Source organism: Canis lupus, chromosome 33 (genome assembly GCF_003254725.2).
Source record: "Canis lupus dingo isolate Sandy chromosome 33, ASM325472v2, whole genome shotgun sequence".
Taxonomy (NCBI): domain Eukaryota; kingdom Metazoa; phylum Chordata; class Mammalia; order Carnivora; family Canidae; genus Canis; species Canis lupus.
Window position 1 is genome coordinate 11,555,766 of NC_064275.1, and position 12,900 is coordinate 11,568,665.

The following is a 12,900-nucleotide window of genomic DNA, read 5'->3' on the forward strand; positions in this document are numbered from 1 at the left end:
ACTGTATTATTTGCAGAATTAATAATAAATATAAAGGTGTTTTGAACAAGGCAAAAGGTTTAAATTGGTTTGTTATTCCACAACATAGAGTGCTTATTATGTGCCAGAAACTGTTCTATGTGCCTTATCAGTAGAGTTTAGCTCTTTTAGCCTTCATGACAACCCTGGATAGGAGATATTGTTGTTCTTATCAACATTTTATAGAAAATGAAACTGATGCATGAAGAAACCAAGTAGCTTGCCCAAAGTCACAAACCTAGGAAATGTTACAGTCAGACCTGAATGTAGACAGCCTACTTACATACCTGCCTATAAGCCTGTTGCCTCCCAATCAATCAAACAAGCAAACTGTGTCCCTGTCTATATCTCACATATGCACACATTCACACACATTTACTCTTCAACTCATTTGAATGAAATAAATGTCAGTTCTTGGAGCTTCTAGTCTAATGGGAAGTAAAATAACTCAAAAATAATTTGAGAACAATAAAAATAATTAAGACAAGGATAAGCAAGAGCTCAGAAGGGTTTAAGAAGAGATCTAATAATAACAATAGGGACAGAATCAAGAGCAAGATTCACTTTGAGGGATTGCTAAGAACATATATGCTAGAGAATATAAAAGCCTTCAACTGGGAGGAGTGATATGAGCACAGACCTAGAAACTTGTAATTGCTGATATGTCAGGAAAGAGCCAAATAGGGATCCCTGGGTGGCGCAGCGGTTTAGCACCTGCCTTTGGCCCAGGGCGCGATCCTGGAGACCCGGGATCGAGTCCCACGCCGGGCTCCCGGTGCATGGAGCCCGCTTCTCCCTCTGCCTGTGTCTCTGCCTCTCTCTCTCTCTCTCTGTGTGACTATCATAAATAAGTAAAAATTAAAAAAAAAAAAAAAAAAAAAAGGAAAGAGCCAAATAATCCAAATTGACTAAAGACCAGGACATTAGTAAAAGAAGCAAATGCTAGAAAAATGCATGAATTCATCCAACAATTACTGTCTGTTATGCATACAGTACATAAAGGATTCATTCAATACGCTTAAAGATTATATTAAAAATGAAGTTAGCATACACGAAAGCATTGGACACAGAGTTTGACATGTAATAACTAATGTACCTGAATGAAAATTTTTAGATAAGAAGTCAACAAGGTGCTTCACAGTCAAGCAGGAAAGACCCACAAAGTAAACATACATTCAAAAACACAAACATGTCTAAAACACAACAGGGACAGGATGCATAGAACAATTAAAGTTGAACATATGGAAGGGGTATATTAGAATACTCCAGACAAGGGGACTTCTGAACCAGACGTGAAGAATCCTGGGATGGTAACAAACGGAAGAAGAGGCTAGGGAGGCTTCCAGGGAGTTGAACTGTAGGAACTGAGAATTTTTTTTTTTTAATCAATTTGTAAATAATAAAGTCCTTGACAATTTTGAGCAGAGAATAAATATCATCTGTCCATCCACCTATCCATCCAATTATTCATACAGTCTGTTAACATTAGTGTGTACACATTCCAGGAAATGTGCCAGGTTCTGAGAAACAAAAATCAGGAAAGCAGGTCCTTGCTTTCAAGAAACCTCTCTAGTCTATTAGGAAATGTGATCATGTCAGCAGTTCAATGCAGTCTAATAGGACATATATGAGCAAAGGCACTCGGAAGCAAAGAGTATAAATATCCACCTCAGACTAGAGTAGCTTCCAAAGTGGCATGGGTGACTGGCTTTCTAAGCAGTGGATGCCATCTAGGGAAACAAAAACACGAAGAATGAGGAGAGGGGAAAAAAGCACATTGGGATTTGTTGACTGTGTCCTTTGCTGTGCAAAAGCAGTCAACAAAACTCAAAGACAACCTACAGAATGGGAGAAGATATTTGCAAATGACATATCAGATAAAGGGCTAGTTTCCAAGATCTATAAAGAACTTCTTAAACTCAACACCAAAGAAACAAACAATCCAATCATGAAATGGGCAAAAGACATGAACAGAAATCTCACAGAGGAAGACATAGACATGGCCAACATGCACATGAGAAAATGCTCCGCATCACTGGCCATCAGGGAAATACAAATCAAAACCACAATGAGATGCCACCTCACACCAGTGAGAATGGGGAAAATTAACAAGGCAGGAAACAACAAATGTTGGAGAGGATGCGGAGAAAAGGGAACCCTCTTATACTGTTGGTGGGAATGTGAACTGGTGCAGCCACTCTGGAAAACTGTGTGGAGGTTCCTCAAACAGTTAAAAATAGACCTGCCCTACCACCCAGCAATTGTACTGTTGGGGATTTACCCCAAAGATACAGATGCCGGGACACCTGCACCCCGATGTTTATAGCAGCAATGGCCACGATAGCCAAACTGTGGAAGGAGCCTCGGTGTCCAACGAAAGATGAATGGATAAAGAAGATGTGGTCTATGTATACAATGGAATATTACTCAGCTATTAGAAATGACAAATACCCACCATTTGCTTCAACGTGGATGGAACTGGAGGGTATTATGCTGAGTGAAGTAAGTCAGTCGGAGAAGGACAAACATTATATGTTCTCATTCATTTGGGGAATATAAATAATAGTGAAAGGGAATATAAGGGAAGGGAGAAGAAATGTGTGGGAAATATCAGAAAGGGAGACAGAACGTAAAGACTGCTAACTCTGGGAAACGAACTAGGGGTGGTGGAAGGGGAGGAGGGCGGGGGGTGGGAGTGAATGGGTGACGGGCACTGGGGGTTATTCTGTATGTTAGTAAATTGAACACCAATAAAAAATAAATTAAAAAAAAAAGCACATTGGGAAATACATATAACGTGTTATTTGTTTTGTAGTTACATTCTTTCTTTGCGGATGAGAAGACTACAAAGAGGTGAGGTCAGAAAAAAAAAAAAAAAACAGTTCCTAAAGTTTGTCTTATTAATGGGATTTTACATTTTAACCTAGAATCAATAATTCACAGGAGCATTTCAGACAAAAACAAAACAAAATAAAACACCAGAATGATTAGCTCTGTGTTTTACTGAGATCTCTAGTCTAAGAAAAACAAGAGAGGTTGTTACTGAAGATACAAAGACCAGTTAGAGGCGGTTGCTATAGTCCAAGGAAGGACTTGAACTTGAACATGAAGAACAGAACTTGAAGTAAGGATGGACAGAAGAGGACACATAAAAAGATGCAGGTTCATAAAAAGAACTCCTGGTTCTTGCTGAATTATAATTTGGTTGGAAATATAGGTCTAAACCTTCTCTATGTAAGAAGTCCTTAGCACCAGTAGCCCAAAAACTACTACCCGAATTGCTTAGAAAAATGACTGTCACCCACAGTCTAACCATATCCATGGATTTTTGTTGTTTTAAACAGTTAGTAATCCATTTTTTGAGGCTCATGCTTAAAGTTTGTGGATTCTAAACTACTATTGCAGAGTGCAAAGATTCAGTTTGGTATTGACCTTATTTTGCAGAATTTACTTAGACACGTTTATTCAGTAATGTCACTTCTCTTTTTCTACGTATTTCTACTATCTCCTGGTCAACAGACTAAGAAAGCAAAATCAGGATTCAACCACTGAAACATTCAATGACTCTGCATAAAAACCTAACAAATGCAGACTTTCCCAACCAGTTAACCAGGACACCTAACTGTTATTGATCTCCTTGGGACTCCAGTCAGGCACAAGCTCTTGGCAGCTGGGCTTGAGTCCTGAGCAGAGAAGTGGACTCTTCCATGACTTTGAAAAGGTTGAGAAGCACAGAAATGAAGTATTAGGCATATGACACCTAAAGATTTTTTTGTCTGCTGGGATATGAAATCAATACTTAGAAATCTGTCACATTTCTATACACAGATAATGACGTAGCAGAAAGAGAAATCAAGAAAACAATCCCAATTATAACTGCACTAAAATGAATAAAACACCTAAGTATACACTTAACCAAGGAAGTGAAAGACCTGGACTCGGAAAACTATAAAATGCTGATGAAAGAAACTGAAGATGACACAAAAGAATGGGAAGACATCCCATGCTCACGGATTGGGAGAAAAAATGTTGTTAAAAAGTCAATACTATCCAAAGCAATCTACAGATTTAATGTAATCTGTATCAAAATACCAACAACATTTTTCACAGAACTAGAACAAATAATCCTGGAATTCGTATGGAACCACAAAAGACCCTGAAATAGCAAAGTAATCTTGAAAAAGAAGAAGAAAACTGGAGGTATCAGAATCCTGGATTTCAAGATAGACTACAAACTGAAGTAATCAAAATAGTATGGTATTGTTACAAAAATAAGACACACAGGGACGCCTGGGTGGCTCAGCAGTTGGGCGTCTGCCTTCGGCTCGGGGCGTGATCCCAGGATCTGGGATGGAATCTCACATCAGGCTTCTTGCATGGAGCCTGCTTCTCCCTCTGCCTAGGTCTCTACCTCTTTCTGTGTCTAATAAATAAATAAATAAATAAATAAATAAATAAATAAATAAATAAATAAATAAAATCTGGGAAGACTAGACAGTCACATGCAGAAGAATGAAACTGGACCACTAGCTTACACCATAAACAAAAATAAACTCAAAATGGATAAAAGGCCTAAATGTGAAACCTGAAACCATAAAAATCCTAGAAGAGAAAACAGGCAGTAATTTCTCTGACATTGACTATAGCAACCTTTTTTCTAGATAGGTCTCTTGAGGTAAGGGGAACAATAGCAAAAATAAATTATTGGGTTTACAGTAAAAGTAAATTAAAAGATTTGGGGGAGCCTGACTGGCTCAGCCAGTACCACATGAGACTCCTGATCTCAGGGGCTCAAGCCCCATGTTGGGCACAGAGCTTACAAAAACAAACAAACAAACAAAAAACCTTCTGCAGAGGAAACAAAAAGACAACCTATGTAGGGGGAGAAGATATTTGCAAATGACATATCCGATAAGGGATTAGTATCCAAAAAGAAAGATAGGGGTATCTAAAATGTATTAAAAAAACGTAAATAACACCAAAAATCCCCCAAACAATCCAACTTTAAAAATCCAGAAGACATGAACAGACAGTTCACCAAAGACATGCAGATGGCCAACAGACACATAAAGAGATGCTCAACATCACTAATCATCAGGGAAATGCAAATCAAAACCACAATGAGGTATCACCTCACACCTGTCAGAAAGGCTAAAATTAAAAACACAAGAAACAAGTATTGGTGAGGATGTGGAGAAAAAGAAGTCCTCTTGCCCTACTGGTGGGAATGCAAACTGGTGCAGCCACTATGGAATACAGTATGGAAGTTCCTCAAAAAATTAAAATTAGAATTACCATATGATTCAGAAATTCCCTTACTGGGTATTTACCCAAAGAATACAAAAACACTAATTTGAAAAGATATATGCATGCCTATGTAATTGCAGCATTATTTATAAGAGCCAAAATATGGAAGCAGCCCAAGGGTCCATCAGTAGATGAAGGGATAAAGAAGATGTGGTATGTACATACACTGGAATATTACTTAGCTATAAAAAGAATAAAACCTTGCCATTTGCAACAACATAGATAGATCTAGAGGTTTAATGCTAAACATAAGTCAGTCAGATAAAGACAACACCATATGATTTTAATCATATGTGGAATTTAAGAAACAAAACAAATGAACAAAGGAAAAGGGAACAAAAACCTCTTAACATAGAGAACTGGTGGTTATCAAAGATGTGAGTGGGGAGATTAAGTGAGACAGGTGATGGGGATTAAGAGAACACTTATCTTAATGAGCATTGTGCAATGTATAGAATTGTGCAATCAGTATATTATAAACCTGAAACTAATAGAACATTCTACATTAATTATACTGGAATTATTATTTCAAAAAATAAAAATAAAATAATTTTTGCCTTCTTTCTGTTTTTATGAGGTCTAAGTACCAAAATTGCTTTTAGGAGTTTAACAAAATCTTTTGAAAATTAGTTTTTTCCCCAATTTTAATTCAATCTTAACATCTTGCTCTGACAGTTACTTTGAAAAAAAATTACAATACTCCCTAGGTTTAAAAATTGCTTTATAAAAATCATAACCTGTTTGGCTGTTTTTGGAACTAACTCCTCAATGATTCTGTTTTTGGAAACAATTCTGCTCTCAAGTTTCAGGCACTGTTAGATCAAATGAACGCATTTTCACGTGGCTTCAATGTGTAGCAAGATAAATGACAGAAATGCCTCCTTATGAGATCTAAGTTATGCAAAAATATAAACTAGTATTAGAGCATAAGGAAGATAAAAGAATTCAACCTTTTGAAAGGCTTCATCATTCATGCATTTGCTTGTTCATTCAATAAAATATTGTGAAATAAGGCAAAAACCCACAGAGAATATAAAGATGGTTTCTCCAATGATCTAATAAAAGAATCATTAATTTTGATGACTATGGAAATATGTCTAAGTTCCAGAAGGAGCTTTAAATTTGGCTCTCATCCCAAAAGTAAAATGTTAAAGAAAAATGAAACCGCTTTCTCAAGTAAGTGAAGACAGGGGGGAAGGTTTAAAGGTTTGGGAGGTAAGAGAGTATTTCATCTGTATTTCAAAATTATCCCATTTGATTTAATAGTGATTTCACTCATATAGCAGTTGGACTGCCATACGACAGAAATATCAGTCTCTTAAAGTCTATTGCTATAAATAAAGGGAAATAAAGAGGTCTCAAATGCATAATTCTTTGTGGCTTGAGGTGCCAGCAAAACAAAATCCTCTCTTAAAAAAAAAAAAATGTGTGTGAGCAATCTTTCCATTTTTTTTACTGACCTTTTGACAACTGAAGAATTTCATAACTCACCAGAATTTTTTGGTTTTCAAAAAGAAATACCACATTTTGTCCTATAAGTTTTCTTAAAATTTTAAGCTAAAGTAGATTTTGAAGGCTACCCACTGTTTGCATTAGGCTCAAAGTGTTAATATATGAGCTGTGACTTTAAGAAACCCTCAGAAAAAAAAAAAAAAAAAGGGAAAAAGAAACCCTCTCAGTTCAGACTCCCAGAATTGGGCAATGCCTTTCTGCTTTCAATGTTCCACAAATATTTAATTAGTGTACTTTTGGCTGTTATTCTAATTTAGATGAGGATGAACCTTTCCTTGTAATTTCGCATTTGTGAATGGATACAGGAGCATTATAAATAGCAAGATTTCTGGAACACAAAGTATTTCTCCCCTTAGTGCCAAACAATCGTTCAGAATACATTTTATTTAAGAAACACAGAAAGGGCTTTAATAATCCCAAAACCAAAAGTTATAAAGCTAAGCACTTAGCACTCTCTTAGAGAAGCTTAGTATTTCATAAAGAAAAAAAAAAAAAAAAGAAACCCACTGTTCTAGCTAATTCACTGATGTCAAGGACTAAGACCATCAAAGTGTGTACCAACATTTTAGAGGTCTCATTTCACTAGTTAATGTATAAATATAGACTTTTAACTAGGGGATGAAAACAGTAATCAGTGTATAAGCAATCACTGTTCCTCCTTAACCATCAGACAGGGCTCTGCCTACGTTCAAGGACATTGTGAGGGTGCTCACCAAAGTTTCTGTCTGGGGAGGCAGTACCTAAAGGAAATCATCTTTATCTGCTATTTTGTGATAACATGATCCTCATTTCTATTTCAGGTCTCAATCAACCTGACACATCACCTCCTCTGAGAAGCTGTCCCTGATTCATTCAATCATGAAACAACTGCTGCCCTCTCTGAGTTGTCAGAACAATTTATTCATGCCATTTTTATAATACCTATCCCTTTCTGATTTCTACTGTGCATGTGTCTTAAGTGTGTAGTAAGTCATAAAGAGTTACCAGCATCTTATGTATCTTTGCTTCTTAGAGCAAACTATACAACTCAATGAATGCTTATCAAGTAAATATAGTATAACTGATATTTGCTTTGCAATAACATAAAACTGTTCCGTTATTAAAGCATACTTTTGGTGGCTGAACAGAAAAATTAGCAATCAAAACACTCATCAAAAACCCACAAGTAGAGTCTCCAAGTATTTGAGTAAAATCTATACCATATAGAACTGGAGGCAGGACTAGGTCATTCTTCAAAAATGGATGCAGACTATAATGATCTGTACTTACTTGTCTCCAAAAAACTTTCTCCAGAATTCAGCAGCATCTGCTTTCGTGATACGAAAGTTATCTCCCTGGAACTGCCCATTGGGAAAGATTGCTTTAATTTCTGCCAGCATGTGACTGAAGATAAGGGACAGTTTTGTGAGATTTCGTCTGTAGACACAAGGGGGGGGGGATGAAAAATAAATAAATATATGTGCAATTTTTAATGGGAATATATACTATGAAAAATAAAATTATGTACAGTATTAACATAGGTCTTGGTGGCTGATCATGAACCTCAACTTAATAATGCATCTAAAAACAATGTTCACACCAACTATACATGTAAATTCCTAAGAGGCTTTCAACTTTATTATTCACCCATGTGTTCATTTAACATAAACATGAACAAGATAAAGTACATGATTTCAATGAGCTCACAGTTTAATGGGAAGATGCACTCCTGAAAAAATCATAATCAAATATAAACACTAAACACAAAAGGCAGAGTACTTCTACATGGGGACGCATAAGGAAAGACTTGTCATTAGAGGAAAATGGCGGAAGTTTAAGTAGTTTGACAGATGAAAGACTTGGAGGAAGAGGGGACGAGCGGAAAACAGCTTCTATACAAAAGCACAGAGGAACGGAAGAGAACAATTTGTGTCATATCCAGGTTTAGCACAGCTGGAGAAGAGCAGAAGGTGATCGAAGGAAACAGCATGACACGAGATGAGAAACTTTGGTGGGGACAGGATATAAAGAGGCCCCTGCAACAATGAACAAACTTCATCAAATAAGCTTTCTACTCCCATTAAGAAATGAGAGTTTCTGGTGATGAGTTACAGATATGTGCATAATTCAGAAGCTCCTTGAGCAATTCTAATGCACTCCCCTTGTCAAGAGCTACTGCTAGAAGGAACGGGGAGCCCAAATGGATTTACAAAATGGAGCACATGATTGAATCTGTTTTAGAAAGAAAGATTTACGGTGGCAAGAAACAAATGGTTTGGAATGGAGGGAAAGCCAGGTGTCGTCTCCATTCTAATTACCATGGTTAAGTTCCAGAAATTCTGACAGGGTTTGAAACGTGATTCAAAACATGACTCGTACTTCAAAACACTACTACCACTGGCACTCTCCTCCTGCCATTTCCTAAGAAGTTTACAACATTATGTTAATGAGTCCAAAACTGCTAGTGCTAAACAGCAAAGAAGCAACTGAAACACAAAACACTGAAGAACTTTTCAGTTTTGAACTGACCTTCCTTCTTTACATTCCTGTTTACTCAGAATCACCAGAACTCAATAGGGACATATAGAATATCATTCTATTTTGAAGTGTCAGCTGCTTTTGTGGGTGTGTTGAGGGGTCAGGATGTGAGGATGGGAGGAGGAAGCAATTGCTTTTGGACTAGAGTAAATACAGGGGATGATTAGTAGAGAAAGCCATCAAATCTGCAATGCATTTCAAACCTCATAGTGTTTCAATAGGCCTAGACACTGAGAGATGTGGTTCTCTGCCTCCTATTCTTCATTCACATATCTGTGTTAAAAGACCCTCAGATAATAAGCAGAAACATGTTAGGTACCTAGGAGATCATATAATATGCACCTGTCAATAAAGTCAATGAGTAGCACTCTTTGTAAAACATTTAGAAAAGAAGCCAATACCTTCTCATTGTAAGGTGAATACAGGATAAATGAGGGTACTCAAGAAAAAAAGTGGGAAAAGTAGGAACGAAAGGAAAGTAAGAGTATAATCTACACCTCAATGAATTCATCTGTATTGGAAAACAAAAAATGTCCCAATTTCCATAATGATTATAACCTACGAGAAGATTTATGAGAAAGAAGAGTCAGGATTTTAGGCCATATTTTAATGCTTGACTGGCAACAATAAACAATCTGCAAAATCATTCTGGTTACACATAATGTGCCATTATTTTCTAAGATCCAGCCACACTTCCATACAATTCAGCCTAATCCAAATGTGAAAATTCTTTAGTTGAATCTTTGATCTTCTCACTTATGTCAGCACATCCTCATTTCGAGGATGGTAGATACAAGAAATTCAGTTGTAGGAAATGAAAACTGAACTACTGAACTACATCAAAGGGAAGAACTGTGGCCAGTATAAACTGCAACTGACTTCTGAAATCTGAGTTTAAGGAAGGGCAGAAAGTCCTTTTAGAAAATCTGCAACAAATTTATTTATATAATTAGGCAAAAGGGTTAACTGTCCATCAAACTTCCAATTGATACACACAGGAGAAAAAAGAAAAATCAAGATGGCTATAATTAGAGTAAACCAACTGTTTCTTATGTCTGAGATGGTTGCTCTCCATCCTCTTATGTCTTTGTTCTTTAATCATAATCATATCCAAATGTTTTTCATTTTTATCTGTTAGATCTAAAGTCTGGAGAACAGTGCCAGTGATTACCCATCTCAGCTACAGGATCCACTGGCTACAAGACACTATACCTCAAAGCAGAAATAGTAACATTTTATCTTTATAATTTGTAGTCTAGAAGCTCTAGTAATCACTACTACCTATTTAATTTCTTTTTAGTTATAAATTGTGTGAGAGGTGCCTGACTTCGGCTCAGGTCATGATCCCTAGGTCTTCAGGTCAAGCTTGGCATCAGGTTCCCTGCCCAAATAGATCACCACATTTCTTACTTTTACACTTTATAAAAGACTAAAGTTTCTTTAATCTTTAAAGAAACTCAAATTTAAGTTGTTAAAAATATGTGAATGCAACAGTTTTGTTTACCTTAATTTTCAAATAGACCAGAATATAGATTTATTTTATGTCTAATTTGTAAACACATATAAATACCATACACATGCAAACGATCACCTTGGAAATTCACTATTTAAAAGGCCGATGTTTTTAAAGCTTGAAATCCACAAGATATGAAAAGACAAGACACCTAATCGTACTATCCAATGTCATTTAAATTATTGTCACAGTATATGGTGTTTGTCTTTTATATAGTTGTGGGGTTTGGTTTTGTTTGCCATTATTTTGCCATATATTATTGTGCTTTAATCCCCCTTTTCACTTCTTCTTTCTAAAATAACTTCCAATTTTGAAAACAAAATCCAAGAATATAGTCACCTCTAATCAACTCGACACAGAAGAAAGGCAACTATACATCTTTTTGGATGAAATGTTTTATCCTATTATGAAATTTTCCATACTTGGCCAATTTTTCCCTAAGCCCACTGCTGCTCACCATAACACCAAAAAGATGACTACAAAATAAAGGATTTGATAATTACTAATTAAGAATACATTTCTATCATTAAAATTCTCCTACTCCAAACTGAAGTAAAAAACTTTGTCCACACTCAACAATCTTGTACACATAACTTTTATTAATTTTACAAAGAATTTGCAACACTTTCACATATAAGACATACTTTATTTTACTAATTGCTACCATATGTCTATTCCCCCCCAAAAAACTAAGCTATTTTTTAAAATTTTGTGAAGTTTTGTCTCTCCCTCTTTCTATGTCTCTCATGAATAAATAAATAAAATCTTAAAAAAAAAAAAAAAAAAAAAAAGGATCCAGGGATGGCTCAGCAGTTTAGCATGTGCCTTCAGTCCAGGGCATGATCCTGGAGACCCAGGATCGAGTCCCACATCGGGCTCCCTGCATGGGGCCTGCTTCTCCCTCTGCCTGTGTCTCTGCCTCTTTTCTCTCTGTGTCTCTTATGAATAAATAAAATCTTTTAAAAATATTTTGTGAAGTTTTGTATAAAATTTTGTTATTTAAGAAATAATCCTCAGAATAGAAGTATCTTGAAGTATCAGGTAATCAAAAAGTAGCTTCCAGATGGCAATATTGGGTAAACCATTAAAGAAATAAATAGTACAGGAAACTTGAAGAAGAGGAAGGGAGAGAGGGGGAGGAGGAAAGCTAGCTACATTATTTAAAAAACCATAAAATGCATCAGCTGTATCAAGAATATTGCCTATGATGAGGCACCTAGGTGGCTCAGTTGGTCAAGCATATGACTCTTGATTTTGGCTCACTTCATAATCTCAGGGGCAAGAGATTGAGCCCCGTGTTGGGCTCTGTGCTGGGCGTGGAGCCTGCTTAAGATTCTCTCTCTGCCCCTCCCCACCCCTGCCTCACTTTCATGGTCTTAAAAAAAAAAAAAAAAAGAAAAGAAAAGAAAAGAAAAGAAAAGAAAAGAAAAGAAAAGAAAAGAAAAAAGAAAAGTATATTGCCTACAAAGCAAGGAAGCAAGGTACCTCTTTTTACCCTGGATTCAGCTATCTATTATTGTATTTCTTTAAAATGGTATGAATCAATTTATCCAAAAGTCAAGTTACATTACTGCACAGAATGTGAGGTTGATGAACCAGAGTGAATGAGCATGACTTCCAGAAATGATGGAGTTTCACTCCTTATGATAAGTTTCAGCAGCTTAAGGTGGCTACAGCCAAAATCATCAGAGACTGGGGGTGCACACTGCTGGGGATGACACAATCCTACCCTTAATAAACTAGCACATCGCATGGGAGAAAAAGACATGAATAGATTATAGGGGGCAACACACCAATTATAGCCATCATGGGATGATGAATTAAACTTGAAAAATGAATAAAAAATATATTAGGATTTGATTAGTAGCCACCACGAAATGTGGGAGACATATAAAGAATGTAATCTAATCATGATTGCATGTAGTCCTTGCATTTTCTCCATTCAAGAAACAGCTGTGTCATAAATCAAGGAAGAAATAAAAAGTTTTAAATGCTGAATTAGTGGAAAACTTCAAATGACACTCTATATCAGT

At 36.3% G+C, this 12,900-nt stretch overlaps 1 protein-coding gene across 15 annotated transcripts in view; it reads right to left on the reverse strand.

Annotated features, from left to right (window-relative positions):
- Window positions 1–12,900, reverse strand: part of CBLB (Cbl proto-oncogene B) — a 409,638-nt gene that overhangs the window by 118,349 nt on the left and 278,389 nt on the right. For 12 of the 15 annotated variants that reach the window (XR_007407886.1, XM_049105233.1, XM_049105234.1 and 9 more), the window contains one exon: window positions 8,107–8,253. The exons of the other annotated variants lie outside the window; for them this stretch is intronic. Coding sequence is in view for 11 of the 12 variants with exons in the window: in XM_049105233.1 (XP_048961190.1) it covers window positions 8,107–8,253 (147 nt within the window). In the remaining variant the exon portion in view is untranslated. The remainder of the gene's footprint in view (window positions 1–8,106; window positions 8,254–12,900) is intronic. 15 annotated transcript variants of the gene reach the window in all.